The sequence below is a fragment of the Podarcis muralis genome, chromosome 3 (genome assembly GCF_964188315.1).
Source record: "Podarcis muralis chromosome 3, rPodMur119.hap1.1, whole genome shotgun sequence".
Lineage (NCBI taxonomy): Eukaryota > Metazoa > Chordata > Lepidosauria > Squamata > Lacertidae > Podarcis > Podarcis muralis.
Genome location: NC_135657.1, coordinates 103,761,386 through 103,778,845, shown reverse-complemented (window position 1 = coordinate 103,778,845; position 17,460 = coordinate 103,761,386). Strand labels below are relative to the sequence as shown.

The 17,460-nt window shown below is 40.7% G+C and overlaps 1 protein-coding gene across 4 annotated transcripts in view; it reads right to left on the bottom strand.

The window, feature by feature from the left end:
• The window catches only part of SMC6 (structural maintenance of chromosomes 6), a 39,893-nt gene extending 22,691 nt beyond the window's left edge, over window positions 1–17,202 (bottom strand). Inside the window, exons 1-14 of one of the 4 annotated variants that reach the window (XR_003705760.2) lie at window positions 16,896–17,202; window positions 13,327–13,534; window positions 11,920–12,037; window positions 10,513–10,618; window positions 9,458–9,594; window positions 7,851–7,912; window positions 7,191–7,271; window positions 6,404–6,505; window positions 5,714–5,833; window positions 5,531–5,629; window positions 4,302–4,448; window positions 3,944–4,032; window positions 2,119–2,289; window positions 728–906 (exon numbers count right to left, since the gene is read on the bottom strand). Coding sequence is in view for 3 of the 4 variants with exons in the window: in XM_028722285.2 (XP_028578118.2) it covers window positions 728–906; window positions 2,119–2,289; window positions 3,944–4,032; window positions 4,302–4,448; window positions 5,531–5,629; window positions 5,714–5,833; window positions 6,404–6,505; window positions 7,191–7,271; window positions 7,851–7,912; window positions 9,458–9,594; window positions 10,513–10,618; window positions 11,920–12,037; window positions 13,327–13,467 (1,552 nt within the window). In the remaining variant the exon portion in view is untranslated. Of the gene's footprint in view, window positions 1–727; window positions 907–2,118; window positions 2,290–3,943; window positions 4,033–4,301; window positions 4,449–5,530; window positions 5,630–5,713; window positions 5,834–6,403; window positions 6,506–7,190; window positions 7,272–7,850; window positions 7,913–9,457; window positions 9,595–10,512; window positions 10,619–11,919; window positions 12,038–13,326; window positions 13,535–16,895 lie in introns of those variants that run through there. The other 3 variants (XM_028722285.2, XM_028722286.2, XM_028722287.2) reach the window with 3 other exon arrangements.
• Window positions 17,203–17,460: the final 258 nt, after the last annotated feature.

Genomic DNA, 17,460 nt, shown 5'->3' with positions numbered 1-17,460 from the left:
ACGCAACAAATATCAAAAAAGGTTTGAACTTTTATTCTAAAAGCAACTTCCCAGAAGATTATTCCACTAAAATGAATGCAAATCCACAAGCTATAACCTCCTGGCAAGGCTGAAACCACTTTACAATGAAGCAAAGGTGGCCAGCCACTCCTAAGAACGCAAGTGCGGCCCTGTTAAATAAGACCTAGTACAAAATAAGACCTAGCCTACCTAGTACAAAATCTTTTTTTCACACAGTGGCCCAAAACGAAACAAGAGTAAGTATTCCCAATACTGAAGCACGCAAAAAAACCACAACAAAGTCATGGTAGTCTGTTTTTAAAATGCAAATCCTCAATATATGCACGCTACTTGGTGGTCAGTAAACTACTTATAGACCAACTATGGACTGCTTGTACATTAACTTGCAGATTAACTGCAATGTGTAAAACTGGGGATGGGGGCAGGGGTATGCAGGCGATTCGTGCAAATATCTGAAGAGGGTTATAAAAGCACAGCTAAGACTGTGAAATAGTTGGGGAATAGGAATTTAAGAGTCTCCCACTGTCACCATCCTTATTCAGCAATACCAGGATGAAGAACACAGCCATGAACGTACATCAAGAAATCACAAAGTTTACTATTTCTATTTCAGGATCAAATCTGAGAACCATTAAAATTGTGATGCAGTATCCATAGTCTACTTTTCAATGTTTAAAAATTATTTACAAGGAGAATTATAAATTACCTACGGGTCCTAATGGTTTGTATTGAAACTGCCCCTGCTGGTGAGCCTCTTCAATTGCGTTACAGAGCTTTGGCATATAGTGTCCAAACCTTTTCAGTTGATCTGTTTTACTCTCTTTTAACTCTCTTAGCTGCCGTTGCTGAGAATCCAATATTTTCTTCAGTTCCCATTCTTCCTTCCTGAAACAGCAAAGAAGCTACTGAAATATCATGCATTATTATTAAGGCCTAGTCCATTTTAAAGAAATAGGTAGCCTTTTGCACACCACCTGATTGCTTATAAGGTACAATTGCTTTAGCAGGGCTTCCAAATCAATCATTGATTCCCTTTATTTGTATGCCACCTTTCCACACACAAAAACAAGCTCAAAGTGACTTGTAACAAAGAAACAGGGTTGCATTTCAAACAAGCACTACAAAAACAATTTCATAGTAACATAGTAAAACAAAAGTAGAATAACATACAGAAAAGCACATTTGAATACTATTAATATACAGTCATACCTTCCCGAATGGCTTCGATTTGTTGTCAAACAAATCGGCTTCTGAAAGCTGCAAACCCAGAAGTAAGTGTTCCGGTTTGCGAACGTTTTTCGGAAGCTGAATGTCCAACGCAGCTTCCGTTTGAGTGCAGGAAGCTCCTCCGGCCAATCGGAAGCCACGCCTTAGTTTTTGAACAGTTTTGGGAGTCAAATGGACTCCCAGAACGGATTAAGTTCAAGAACCAAGGTTTCACTGTAACAAGATTAAGTAAACACCATGCCACATCCAATGACCAAAATAAGGGAGCTTCATTTCTGTATGTTTAGCCTGAAAAAGAAACAACTGAGAGGAAATAGCCAACTTCAAATATCTAAAAGGGCTGTCACATGGAAGATGGAGCAAGCTTGTTTTCTCCTGCTCTTGACAGTAGGTCCCAAACCAATGGCTTCAATTTACAAGAAAGAAGATTCCAACTAATCATCAGGAAGATGTTTGCAAAACTGCAAGCCATTTGTATTTAATAACACATTCTCCAAATTGGTACCTTGGGTGCCCTTCTCCAGAGGAAGCTTATAAAATAACTGCTTTTATTGTTTTTCATTTTTTTAAAAAAAATGATGTGTCTGTTTGCAAAGTGGGATGTCAGATGTCTTTACCAAAATGGCAATCACCTCTACCCCTTGAAGAAAAACAACAGGGAACTGAAACGATCCCTTGTCCCTTCCCAAAACTAACCAAGAAAGAGTTGAACATACATGCTTCTCCTCAGACAAATATGCCTGGCAGGAGAGAGCTGAATGAAGGTGCTAGCTGTGGTCCACAGAGCAAGAAAAATAAATGCTCAGAAGCCCAACTTATAGCACAAAACACAAATCAAGTAATAACGACAGTTACATCCCATAAACTTACTTAAGCCTCGCAGCCTCTTCCTTGTATGTTTTTATAGCCTCTTGAAACTGCTTTATTTGGTTATCATTTGATTCTTCTTGATCAAGAAGTGTCCTTAACTGCTCTTCCTTAGCTGCTCGTTCAATTCTTGCTTGTTTTTCCAATGTTTCGGGCCCCGAAATTTGTTCAGCACTGTAACATCATGCAAACCAAACAGTATTATATTAAAGAGCTGCTCTGGAGGAATACTTTTGTGACATACATCTTTCCTTTGGGGCAGCTTTTATGCATGCAGCATTTGAGTTTAATCAAAACTGGCTAGCCACAGTTTCACACTTGCATTTTAAAAGAAACACGAATACAGATTTTAAGGCTGCATTTATAGATTTTTAAAATCCCATAGAGACTTATGTTATTTACCATTCTCTGAACAAAAGGCAGCAGCATGTGCTTTTCTACCTGCTTTTAGCAAAGCACTGTAGATTAATTATATAATTATTATTTATACATCACTCTTTGCATCTTAGAGACATCTTTCTGCCTGCAAGGAATATACACTCTAAATAGAAAATGGGGAAAACAGAGAGAGGAAACAGGGCAAGGGGGATAAAGTGGGCAGATTTATATTTGATAAAGTCTACCACCAAAGGTTTCAGAGTACACTTAGCTGTCATACAAAATGACACATCCTCTTATGGTTCAGCAAGCGATGAACAAGTAGAAGAAAGGAGGGGGAGACAGAAAATTATCACAAAGGAGGGAAGTAAGCAGCTAGCCCCCACACTGATCTTTATTAGAGATCAGTGCTATTTAAGATGCTTATACATTTATCTAGATTCCAGTAGAGTAACCAATTTTTAACCCAAGCAGCAAAGGGCTCCAAAAGGTTATTTCCAAAGTGACTGAATGGGCAACAAATAAGCAAATGAGACTGTGTAAATAAAAATAAGGTGCTGTTCATGGGGGGGGGGGGGGGCGACCCTAGCATCACATCTATGCTGATGGATCTGAGCAACTGAGAACTTGTGGTTCTGGTGGCTAGTCCAGTAGCAGTTGTAAAATAATAATAATATGAATAATAATAATAATAAAGGGCTTCTCTGGGAGATTTGTCCAATTGACAAATCATAGTACCATTATACACATGGTGGTGCTGCATTTGGAATAATGCTAAAGTACTAGTTACTCAATATCAAAAAGGGTATTTTAAATCCAGAAAAGGAAAACCAAAATGGGCAAGTGATTGTGGCACTTCTAAAAAGAAAAGCTAGCATCTCCAACTTTTTAATTCATAAAAAAGTTAAGTGAGGGGGCCCTCATAAGGGTTTTCTTTTTTCTTTAATGAAGCAAGGATGCAAAAAGTATTTAAGGAGGAGTTTCTGCATCATGCAGAAGTGGCATTAAAGGCTTCTCACAAAAAATAATTATCTGAAGATGGACATTTTGATTTTGCAATGAAGTTTCCAAAACAGAAGAGAAGACAGCCAGATAGAAGATAGGAGTAGTCAAAGTGTGAGATAAACAGAGCACAGTTTTAGCGGAGTTTAATAAGTAGTTAAATAAATTTAATATAATTAAGTTTAATAAGCTGATATATACTCAAGAGATAAAAAAGGTTGCTTATAATAAATTTCAACTTCTCTGTTTTCAACTTGGTCAGTCTTGTTTAAACATAAAGTGAACTTTTAGGAAATTATTGATAACATAGAGGAGAGATGTTTCAACTTCTGGTTTGTCATTACATGTTTCTTACAGATAAATATGTATATATAGTGGTTTTGGGTAACAAAATGCCCGTTTACTCACTTCTCTTTTTGATACAACATATTTAGAAAATGAAAATTACCTGGTCTTCAGTTCCTCAATTTTTTTGCACAGCTGTTCATGGTCTTTCACCAAGCGTTTCAATTCATTTTGAGACCGATTATATGCTGCCTTAAACAAGGAAAGCAAAACTCTGGTGAACAACTGAGTGGAACAAACTTACAGCAGAGATTTCTTCTGCCTTTTTTGAAATTATACTCATTTGACCCATTACTCTGCTTTCATGCCTTTTACAATCCAAGACACTCAACTCTGCTGATAAAAGAATCTGTGTGTCTGATTTCAGTGCAGGTCTGCACAAAATACTAAAGTATGCCTAGACCATTAGTGTGTGGCAAATTCTTACGGAACTTCTAAGTCTGAACTTTACATCCACAAACCTCTGCATCATTCTTTGCTCTTCTTTTAGATAGAACGTCTGCTTTCAAAGCAGCACATGATGGTTCTAATGCCTGAGCTTCTTCCGTTATCTTCTCTAGCTTGTCTTGCATAGTTCTGTGTTTTCCTTCTGCATCTTTTACCTTAGTCTGAAAAGAGAAAACAATCAGAAATCTCATTATACCAGGGAAATTAGGTGAATGTGCAGAGAATGATCCAAAGGAACTTGAGACAAATCAGCCATGACTTGGAACGGGAGAAAGGGTCAACAGTTTGCAGATGAAGTATGATCACCTTTTACTTTCCAGACAACACTTCATTCTGAATTTCATTAACATAATGTCAGGCCTCTGGTTTTAACTGGGAACCTTACAGCTGAGCCTAGTACAAACTGATGGGCAGCCTAGTACTGTGAGTACTTCAATCTTGGAGTCCTCTTCTGACCCAAAAGAGGGCCAGGGTATCCATCCCAGCCCCCTTGGGCAAGATGAAGCTCCTGGCAAAAATACCAGGAAGCAGTTCTTGCCCTTTTCTGATCAACGAAGCAGCATCGTATCCAGGCTACACTTTAGGTTCTGGCCAGGGATGGCAGCCAACCAGAGGTGGTTTGGGTAGACCTATTGATGGCTTCGGCCTGGCCGTGGTATCCACTCTTGACCAAATGGTTGTCTCAACTTGGCTTCATTAAAGGACACACGTAAACAAAAAAATCAGCTCAAATGACAATTATTAGAGGGCAGTAATAGGAACACTGAATTATTTTCTACAAAATCTTTGTTGATCGTTTATTAGATTATATACAAAGCCGATCAAAGCTGACATGTAACTCAGAACTGAGATATTTGCTTCTCCAGTCTTCTAAATGCAATTTGCTTATATGAGAAAGCTCACAAGTAGCACACATTTAACTAGATGGCCAAATAGCTCATGCAAGGGCATTCATGCGGACCTGTACAAGAAGCACCTGTATTTTCTTCTTGTGATCCTTGCATGAAGGCTAAGGCTTTGATGAGAGGTGACAATAAAGCAGGCTGCTTAACAGATCTGACATTTTGTGATGCAGTCTCAGAAGACACCAGTCACACTAACCTATATTTTAAAGAGTACAGGTAAGATTTTAAAACTGGCTGTGTTAGTCTCGCCAAGTCTTTAAAGAAACAAAAACAATGCTTCACTTGAACAAGAGAATCAAAGCAATTCAAGTCAGTATTTGCAATAAATGCATATATACCTGCCATTCTTTCACTTTCTCAACAAATTTTCCAGTTCTTGCTTCTAGAGCACCAATATCATCTCTGAGTGTTTCAACTTCATTTTCAGTGTCTCTCACCTAAAATGTAAGATTAATGTAAGCATCACACAATAAATATGACACAATTTAAACCCATATATAGGTACTGAAACAACAAATTACCATTGCCCAAGCTATTTGGTGCTGTAACTTCTTCAGTTCATTCTGCATTTCACTCACAAAAGCAATACTTTTGTAACGATCCTCCTTCTCCAAATAACGCTTCCGAAGTTCTTCAAGATACTAAGGAGAGACACAAAATGTTGTTGGAGATGACAGCAGTACAGATACTAGGACCATTTCTTAGTGTTTACTAGGGACAGAAGAAACCCAGAGGAGCTGTCTAGGAAGCTCAGTATCAGATTATGTATGTTGCTAAAGGTTTTACTGCATCTGTGCATTGTTTCTTTAAGTTGCAGTTGTGTTTTTACAAAATCATTTGTATGAGATTCTGTTGTAATTGCTTTTGCTTGTTTGCACAAAATCTTTAACAAAATAGTATATATTTTTAAAAAGTGACTATGATGCTTCATGAAGAATAAATCAGTGTTAGGAATTTATTTTGTAGGACTAAAAGGTAAAGATAAAGGACCCCTGACAGTTAAGTCCAGTCGCAGATGACTCTAGGGTTGTGGCACTCATCTCGCTTTACAGGCTGAGGGAGCCAGTGTTTGTCTGCAGACAGTTTTTCCGGGTTATGTGGCCAGCTTGACTAAGCCGCTTCTAGCGCAACAGAACACTGAAACCAGAGCAGCGCACGGAAACACCGTTTACCTTCCCGCCTGGGAAACATAACATTACTGTTTATAATACCTTTGCTCCTTGTTCAATCTGATCATGAGTTCTTGCTTTGGTTTCCATAATGTATGCATAATCTTCTTTCATCTGCTCCAACTGTGTTGCCTTCATAAAGAACTAATGCAAGAAAACACAAGTTCATGTTCTATAACTGACTTTCTAAAAGACTAAGAATTATGAATGCAGTCCATTTATACTTACACATTTCATTAAAGCCCTAGTTACCTGCTCCACCCACCTCACTCAACATGTGCACGATAAGAACATATAGAAGCAGCACCATGGCTATCCACTAAATGTAAATTTTGTGCATGCTTCCAATATACCCATCAAGCCCTTCAAGCTGCTCAAAATCTGAATAAGAAGAGCACACATAGACTTTCCATTCCTTAGAGTGGTGTGCTGTGCTTCTCAAAACAAGGAAGAGTCATGTCCAATGGATTTGTTGGTATCTGTTTGTCTCAAGAGACAATGGAGTGTGCTTCCAAGGGTGAAGTCATTAGCAGCACTGAAGTTACCTCCTTGGGGCACAAGCCTAGGCAGTGCGAATGGAGGTCCTGGGCTGCCCAGACAACAAGGCCCCCCTCCCTCGGCTGTGCTGATGTGGTCCAAAGGAAAACAGAACAATATGTTTGGAACCAGCTGGGCATACTGACAGCTTCTAGGAGGGTGGGGACCAAAGGTGGACAAACTACCCCAGAAGAAGCACGACATGTCCCCCACCAGAGGTACTACCCCTCTACTAACACCCCATACACTCCCCGATGGATTACTGACAACATCATATGGTAGTTTTGTTTACCTTGTATTTGTCACCTTCATTTTTAGATTGCAAGAACTGTTTGCTCATTTCCTGAGTGAGTATAGATACAGGATTATCCACCTGCAACAACAAAAGTCACTTACTATTTTGTTTAGCTTTGGCAAGCAGTCAATATTTATGTAAGCAGTCACTTGAAATTCAGAAATTCTCTTCAACATCCATTGCAAGACAAGATAAATTATTATTATGGTTGTAACAGTACCTCAAGCATAACGGCTTTTAATTAACTACATAAAAGTTTGTGAAGATTTTCCTTTACAGCACCTTTACTATTTTAAGAATTTGAGAAGTCACAAACGGCTCACTGAAACAGGATGTCAGAAGAGCTTTAACGGGCAAGTTTGTTTTTAAAATGCAAATTCCACATAACCACTGGCCACAATCCAGAGAACTGCACTGCAAACAGTACACCCAGAGGAACCTTTTGACAATACACTCAGTCACTACCACCTAAAACCAGTTTCTCGTGACGCACGAAAAGTTGCTATAAGAGTTTGAGCATAGGGGCTTCAATTCAAGGAGGGGAGGAATCATAAGCTGCAGTAATTGTCTACACACCCTTAAGCAAAGAGAATCAAATCAATTTTTAAAAATCATCTATTAGGTGTTATATGTAGAAGTAAACAAATTTAGACTTACCTGGATATTAAAGTGATCTAGGATGGCAGTTAATTCTTCCTTCTTGGATGAAATTATGGCACCTGAATATAAAAGTGAGAATAAACCATAATCAGATTTTTAAAGTTACTACGTAACACCAATTAAATTATACCTTTAGTGTAGAACAGAATATTGGTGCTGAGAATGAACACTTATTTATATTTACTGCATTTATATACCCTCCATTCCCCCTAAAAATGTCCAGGATGTTGCTTTGTCTTGGTACCCAAATGGACTACGATTCCTCCTACTGCTCAGACCGCAGGAACCGTGTGACCAGATTTTTCCCCTGGAGACCTCTACTTCTACTGTTTCCTTAGTTCTGTTCTGTGGCTGGCCTTTTATAGAACTCCTTAGTAATCGGGAGGGGAGAACATTAGCAGGACCAAAATTTGAACATAGGAGGAAAAAGAAAAAGCCAGCATAGTCTAGGCCTATGCAAAGCTGAATGTTCGAGAAAGGCATCTCTAGGAGATTTGGGGGGGGGGGGGTGCGCAAAATACTTCGGCAGTTCAGGTTTCGTGAGGCACAACCAAGCCATACCACTGAGGTTGGAGGGCAAATCAACTCTCTGGCCGTGGCTACAGCCAGGACAACTAATGTACCGTGGAAAGCACTGCTGCTTTTTTTATGAACTTGTACTGCAATAGTAGAGGAAGGGCCAGAGGAGCTTGCTCTGCAGCTACTGCCAAGGCTTTCTCCTGTTGCTTTATCACATGTTTATGTTTAGCAAGGATTTCTACACTTCCACTTTCCCCTTCCTCTGTGAAGTCATAACAAAGGGGGGTAGGGCATGGCACCAGAGGGAGACATGCAAAGCAAGAAGAGTGGGACACAGAAGGTGACTTGGAGGAGGAACAAAATTGAAATGCCTTTTTTATTTAAACAACCGCAAAAGTGCATGATAGGGGAGAGAATAGAGAAGACGACTCACACCAAGGATGACAATCTGACAAAAAGAAGAGAAACAATCCTGAGTTTTCCTAATTTGCCCCTTTAAAAAAATTGTTTGAGCTTCCCTGTGTACAATTTAGATTAAAACTGATGTAATACTAATGATCAGGCTGGGGAATGCAGATGGACTAGTAACAACGACAGGGAAGCCTGAGGAGTGAAAAACCAGGCCAATCCTTCTGACTTATTACTATGTCTACAACGTCGGGGTAGACACCAGTATAATGCAGACACAATCCTATCATTACTCTTGCTAATGATGAAGCAAGCCCAAGCAGTCCAACAAAAAAAATATTGAGCAGTACAAGGTATCTGCATGCTCATGTTAGACCAACATTTACAAGAGGATACAGGAGGCCCACAACTTATGTGGGGGTTACGTTCCAGGGATCGTGCCTAAAATTGCAGAGTCAATAGGTTCAATGTCAGGTAGGATTGTCAACTTCATTTTTCCCAGAACCCCACCCCCTTTTTCATTTTGTTCAAAAAAATGCCATGCAGGTAAGCCTGAATGGATACAAGTTAAATGCACACAAGCTGTGGGCTTACTGTATTTAAGAAAGAAGGCAGCTCACCTCACGTTTCTTCTAAAAATAGACCTTCTTTGAATACTTCATAAAAATTAAAAGTACCTGTGCTGCTTTTCAGTTTGTAATTACGATGTCCTTCCAAGTTTATGCGTTGACTGATGGTGATAGAGTCACCATACTGCTGTGGTTTAAACGCATCTTCACCTCGGTTTCGCAGCGTTATTGAAACATCTGCAGAACTGAAGACAAAAAATGAGCTGATTTTAATTAACATGTAAATTCAAGAAATTATCTTTTTAACCAAGTTCAAGGTGTTGCCAGTAGCATATAAAGCCCTTAACAACTTGCAACCAGGTCACCTATGAGATTGCCTTACCCAACATGTGCCCACTAGACCGCTTCAATCGGCAGAATTGGCAATACTACAGGTGCCACATTAGACGCATTCCGCAGCTGTAAAGTGTGGCAGCACCTGCACTCTTGAGATCAAGCAGGCACCTTCACTGTACTCTTTCTGGTGCCTGCTACAAACATTCTTGTTTAGACAAGCCCACCCAGGAGCTCAGAAGTTGAGGAGATTTTAATCTGTTTTAGTATTTTAACTTTTTGTATGTTTAAAAGCATGGTTGTGAATTTTTCTTGATTTTCTTGTTTTATCTTTTTGTAAACCGCTTTGTTTCTTTTACAATCAAGCAGCGTATTTTATGAAATAGTAAATAAGGACTCTAAGCCTTATGCCAAGGAAGATATTTTTAATTCATGGTACACAACACCTTTGTAAAAATGAACACAAGTATCAGTAAACAGTGCCCAATGTTTCTATACCAGGAGACAGGGTAAGAAAAAAGGCATAACCTAACACTCAAGCCGTAACATCTGTAGACTGCAACAGTTCCAAGATGGACTGGAGGAGTTGTACAGACTGAGGATTAACCTCTCCTGGGAACTAACAAATGGCTGACACTGGCCTCAAAGATTGCTGACACCACAAATGGTTGGTGTAGGTAGCTAGCTAATATGTATTACTCTTGCAGAGATCTCATCACCTGACACTGGCCTCAAAGATTGCAGAGTATTTCTGGAGGAACAGGAAATTCTTCCCTCCATCCCTGGTACTGTTCTTACTCATTCTGCCTTAATACTGGATTTTGACTTACCTCTGTCCATCTTTCACAAATACTTTCAAAGACGTTCCCCGATTTGTCACTGTAGCTTTTCCTCCAAGACCAACCATAAGGGCCGTTAACACAGCACTCTTCCCACCTGAATGAAGCAAAATTTATTAAGCTCTTAATAGTTGGCAAGCTATTTTTAAGGCAGCAAAAAATGGCTCTTTCTCTCTCTCTCTTTTTTTTTTTTAAAAGACCATTCCCCCCCCCCTTATTTCCCTTTTTCTTTTAAAAAAAGACCATTCCTAAAGAAGCTACCGGGTTATAAAGCATGAGATCACATAACATAAAAACCCTCTTGGGTTTAACTCAATGGCACTTTTTCTCATGAGAGACTATAGCTATAGCTTCAATATTCATTTGTTTCATATTTGCTGCTGTATTGTGAAAATGTGTTATGTTACTGGGTTTTTAATGTACGCTTTAATAATGTATTGATATTAATTGCATTAACAAAAGTGGCCCATACATTTAATGAAATAAATACAAGAATTTTATAACTGGCATTCTCTTAAGCGTTATACAAACATATTGAAGCAAGCCATTGATGGTTCTTTCACATCTCGTGGGTCAGGAGGCCCTGAACCAATTGGAAAAGCTCAACTGAGCAGCATGAGTACATAGTGCTAATGCTTTTTTTGACAGTCACAAAGGGGGCTTTGATGATAACTCAGTGTGTCAACATATTCACTGCAAAATTAGCAAGGTAAAGTTAGAAAATAGAGGATTCTTATTCTGTTCAATGATTCAATAGAAATAACTGTGAAATAATAGGTAAGATAGATTTCATTAGTGAAATTCATTGGTTATAAGCTTTTGTGGAAAAGAGCCTAACTGATTGTATCGCCCTCTTCTGATACAGGCTCAAACTTATTTGTAGGGAGAGAGGAAAAATATGAACAGTAGGGCAAGTCCATGTAATGCAATATAGTTTCTGATAGGCAATGATGTGAAAGAGCATGCCTGAGACCAGAGAGCTACTGTCAGCTACAATGTACAACACTGGACATGACAGTCAAGTCTGACCTGATAAAACACAGTTTCTGTGTTCCAAAGAAATGCTTAAATACATATAAGAATAATGACCACTCATAAGAGAGGCTTTCTCTTTTTGATTTGGGGGTTTTCTTTTCCCCCTTCCCCATAATCTTCTGCTGTTCCTTCTCTCCAAGCATCTTATCTCTCATATGTATCTTAGTTATTGTTTGAGAGGTACTAAATTTGCTTCTTTATTGTTTGTAATCTTTTATAGGTATTTTATTAGTGTTCTATTCTGCTTTTTGTTCAGAAAAACTGGTATATTAGAAATTGATAAATAAGAAATATGCTACAGAATGGAAGAAATGCCAATATTATAATTTTCCATATGATTTAAAATAATAAATGAAAACTTACTTCCATTATTTCCAACTATAAAATTGACATTGGGTCCAAATTTGAAGGGGCCCAGCATTGAATGGCACATGAAATTCTTCAGCTGGATACTTTCAATTATTCCAACTTCTCCTGACACCTACAGATACATTACAAAGATGTTTAAAACTGATCACCCATCTTTTGTACACAAACAGAAAGTCACAGATCATCACAACGCTTGCATATTTTTAACAATACCATGGGGTGTCTGAATAATCCTTACTAGCAGAACATTCAGCTCTCATTTGCCATTTCCCCACACAATTAAAGTAGTAGCCTAAATAGCAGATCACAAACTGTGTCAAATGAGTCTCCCTAAAAAAACGTGAGAGCAATGGTAAAGCCCAAGTGCAACTAACAAAATATAAAGAGCTATTTTGCCTGAAAGTATCGACTTTAGGCCCAGGGATAAGGAAGTTGAGTGAGCAGGTAATAATGAACTCCTGTGCATTTTTGTCACGTGCAAGGCAGTTTCAGTCAAGCCACACTTACCATAATATCTGGTGTTCCATATACAGTAGAGTGGTACCTCGGGTTAAGTACTTAATTCGCTCTGGAGGTCTGTTCTTAACCTGAAACTGTACTTAACCTGAAGCACCACTTTAGCTAATGGGGCCTCCTGCTGCCGCTGCTGCACAATTTCTGTTCTCATCCTGAAGCAAAGTTCTTAACCCGAGGTAACATTTCTGGGTTAGAGGAGTCTGTAACCTGAAGCGTATGTAACCCGAGGTACTACTGTACTTGAAAAACTACCTCCTTCCTTACAGATGCTCTGGGGTGCAAAGACTGACCAATGACCAGACTCAGCATAAGGCATTATTCTTAATGGTTTTGAAGAGTTCATTGCACAGAGCGTACTCAACTTGCACCCTGCAAGCAGGTAGTCATACATACACTGTGCCATAGTACCCACACCCTCGCTTCTAACCTTTCATTATCTGTTTTTTGTTTACTGGGCTTATTCGGTATGAAAGTTTAAAACTGTAAGATAAAAAAGGGAGAGGGTTGGCTGGCATGGCCTCCTCCTCAAAGGTACTAAACTTTTCTATCCATGGCTAAGTTCCACCAACTTCTGTCGCAGACAGGTGAGAGTTCAACTTTTAAAGCAGGCTCTCAAGTTAATGGAAACTTAAAGGACCCCTGGAAATGGCTATAACAAAAGCAGACAATAAGCGGTAATTAAGGAGATGTAGGAATCTGGCTCCAAGCATGCAATCCCCTATTCCAGCTTTAGTACTTACTATCAGTAGATAGTACTTACCTTCTCCTCGCACAGGTGCTTAACTTACATGTCCCGCCCCGCCCCTCTGTGCTTATCTGATCATCAATAGTTTCATTTTTCTCTCAGGCATAATATAAAACCACATTGTGGGACAAATTGCTTACCGACTGTGAGTAGTAACCGCTGTCACTCTGTAGCTGTGACAACTCCTCTTCGTTAGGGTCATCATCAGAATCAAATGTGGCTTGCCTAGGTCTTTTTTCAGATGATGATGCTGAAAAGCTTCTCTCTTTTCTCTTTGACATATTGGCCTCTGTGCTTACAGAAATTCTTTTGGAAATATTTCATCAGAATTCTGGCAAATTTCTGGCGCTGTAATGTTGGGGAAGTGGAGGGAAAGTTAATGAAACTATATAATAAATGTTTCCTTATTTTATAGTATTCAACGTACAAGCACCCTGGCCAACAAATTAAAATGTAAGGCAAACCCACTCAGTCACCCAGACCAACCACGCAATCGGATGGGCAAGGGCAATAGAGGGAAAAACGTACAAGCACCCTGGCCAAAAATTAAAATAAAACGCACAGCCACCAAAGCAGAGGCAAGGGAAGGAAAAACGCACAGGGAGAGAAAACGCACAGCGCAGCGAAGAGACGAGGGAGAAAGAAAGAAAACGCACAGCGCAGCGAAGAGACGAGGGAGAAAGACGGAGCCACACTCACACTCAGACCTCGCTGGGAGCGGAGAGACCACGTGCTGGGTAAGGGAACAAGCTGCATCTTAAGAAAGGTAACAGACAAACTGGAGAGCCCACATGCCAGGAGTGGGGGGAAATAGAAGGTTAAATGTAGGTTTTTATACGGAAAAGAGGACACAGCAAGGCAGCTTGCGAAAACTAACGCAGATAGCGAACCTGGATGCCTGGGTTTTTAAAAGCAGTAAAGCAATGAGCGCACGCAAGCCTCCTAAATTTAAAAGGCAAGCCAGGAACCAAGAAGCCTCCACACACACCCACACACCCGACTCCAAACCTCGTGGCTGAGCTCTTCCCTGCGAGGACTCCTAGCTGACTCGTGACGAGAAGGCGGAAAATGAGGCGGAATGGCTGGCACAGCAGTAAGTTAAACTGCAAACCACGCCCCCTCCAAGCCGCCCGGTTGGGTGCTTACCTGTGGGCGTGGTGTGCCAGCCAGGTGAGTGGGGCAGGGGGCGTAATGCCCCCTGCGTGACGCAGAAATCGCGTCCCGTCCACAACACCTCCCCTCTTGGAGGAGGAGAGGCTTTACTGTAGTTGTTAAGTTTTATTCTGTTAAGAGTATATGCCTGTTAGCCTAGCCTCCCTCTACATTTTGTGGGGGTTAAATGAAAAGAACCATGTATGCCACCTTGTGCTCCTTGGAGTAAAAGGTGAAATATAAATGCAATTAACAAATAATAAAAAAGCAGATTTCATAAGCCTGCACTTTCCAGCTTTAAACCAAAGGAATTTTCCTTTGATTGCCATATGGGAGTAACTGAACATTATTTCTAAGTAAATATGCACAAAATTAGGCTGCTTGGTTTTTTTTTAATTTATGCTTTATAATGGAGATGCCGATAATTTAAATTATCATTTTTTACCTGGCATGTGTTCTTGCACTTTTTTCTTTTGTAATGCACACTCCATGGTTCTCATCTTAAGGCTTTGGTTCTGTTGTATCACAACTTCCTTGGCACTGAAATACGCAGTACAGTACCTTGCACTGAATATCTAGATAGGATATTTAGATACTGAATATCTACAGCCAGAGCAACATGGACAGGCAGAGTCCATGAGTGCCCCACCACCTCTCTTACACGGGCCAATGAGCCAGCACTTCAGCTGCCTCGAGGAGCATGACCATGTGAGGGTTTATCAACTAAACAGAAAATGAGCCTTGCATCCTGGTTTTGGGTGAGCAAGCAAAGGCTATTATGAGTTAAATTTTTGTTGAAAGAAAGAAATAACTATGCACTCTACACTCCGGATTTGTGTAGTTTGCTCCTTATGCCTTTTCTTCTCCTGAAGATCTCCTGAAAGGCAGCAGAGCTTTAGGATATGAATTTTCCTTCTCCTAGATGGCCAACCTTCCCAGGTTGACAACATGCATCTGCCCCTCATGTCCCTCTACAACACATACAGAAACCGCCTTTCCACTGGACCCACTATTGGTCTCATCCACTCAATCTGCTAGAGCCTGTCTTTGCATGCAGGGACAGTCCCAAACTCACTGAGGATTCGAGACCCATCAGCTACCACCCCCTGGTTTACTACCCATGTATTTTCCTAATTATATCTAAACAAGCCCTTATCAGGTTACAGTGCTGGGGGGGGGGGGGAGAGGACTAATGATTAGCACACGGAGAACACAGGCATCATGACCAATAGACACTGGCAACCTTATCCTCTGAATTTGCCTAACCCTCTTCTTAAAAATAAATCAATTTTTATTTTCCATTTATATACTTTACAATTATTTTTGAAATTATAACATTTTCAATTTCAACTCCCTTCCCCCTCTTTCTGCAGTTCCTTACATTTATTTCCGTCTTTTCCTGCATACTTCAAATTGTCTTAACTTACTTCTTTTATCTGTCTATTCTAAGATATACCATATATACATACACATACACATTCATTCATTCATTCATACACACACACACACACATATACACAGTACACACAAAAATATACAAATATATATACATATGCATGTATATGTATATATGTGTGTGTGTGTGTATATATACACACACACATATGTACGTGTATGTGGAGATATATGTATATGTGTGTGTGTGTGTATTATAAATATATATGTGTGTGTGTGTATGTATATAATTTTCAGGGACACGGGTGATGCTGTGGGTAAAACCTCAGCGCCTAGGACTTGCCGATCGTCAGGTCGGCGGTTCAAATCCCCACGGCGGGGTGCGCTCCCGTCTTTCGGTCCCAGCGCCTGCCAACCTAGCAGTTTGAAAGCACCCCCGGGTGCAAGTAGATAAATAGGTACCGCTTTATAGCAGGAAGGTAAACGGTGTTTCCGTGTGCTGCGCTGGCTCGCCAGATGCAGCTTGTCACGCTGGCCACATGATCCGGAAGTATCTGTGGACAGCGCTGGCCCCCGGCCTCTTAAGAGAGATGGGCGCGCAACCCCAGAGTCGGACACGACTGGCCCATACGGGCAGGGGTACCTTTACTTTTTTATGTATATAATTTAAAAAACACTGTAGGTTTTACTAATAATCATGCCCATGTCTTAATCTGTTTCCTTTTTTGTAAATACTCAATAAACCACCTCCATTCCTTTCTGTTCTCCCGGTTTCTCATTCTTCTGGCAAGTTTCGCCATTTCCGCATACACCATTCGTTACTGTATCCTACCTTCTTTTGTCGTGGCCTTACCCTCTTTTTAAAAACATCTCAGCCTCTTTCGGAAGCCGCTTCCATAGTTAGAGCTATGCCCTCTTTCTAGTCTGCCCTGGGCCTGACAATACAGTACTCGGGAGCCACTTGATCAGGGCTCCCTGTGTTATTAATGAGGCAAATGTTTCCTCTTTAATGTCTCATCCCCCCCCCAACCCCTCGCCTTGCTTTTTATTGAACGTTGGGGGGGGTTGTTTTTGGAAAGACGCTTAGCGGCAAGAAAATGAGTCCAATGAATTTCACTAATAACAATAACAACAATAATAACAATAATAAGTTAAGGCTTACCTCTTGAAACTCAAAAATTAAAGAAAGCAGGCGACCTAATTCTCCCCTTTTCCTTCTTCGCCACTCACCTCAGGAACAGAAAGCGAAACCACGCAGCTGGCGCTTCAGCGGGAAACCGTTGAAAGGCTTCGCGCCTGCGCACGACGCCCCGGGGCGCGAGAGCGGCGAGTCCCCTCCCCGCGCCATCCAATCAGCGGCCGCCGCGCGCTGCGCGAGCGAGGAAAATTCGCGTCTTTACGCTTCCTTTCTTTTTTCCCTTTTTCTTTTTTCCCTCTCCCAACGGCAAAGCCCCGCGTCGAGTGGCCTTAGGGCGCATGCGCTGTTCTGGCAAGGAGAGAGGAAAGAGGAAAGAGGGTAAGTGTCAAGCTCTTCCTTCCTGTAGTCGCTTCCGGCTCCCATCCGAAGGCCGCCATGTGCGGGGAACTGGCCTAACGTGACGACGATAGAGATAGAAATAGAAATTACAAGAGAAGGAGATGGTAGAGAAAGAGCCCCTCTGATCTCACCCAAAACACTCGAGGGCGTCCAGACCCCGCTTTCTTGGCACGGGTTTCGCCCACCCACC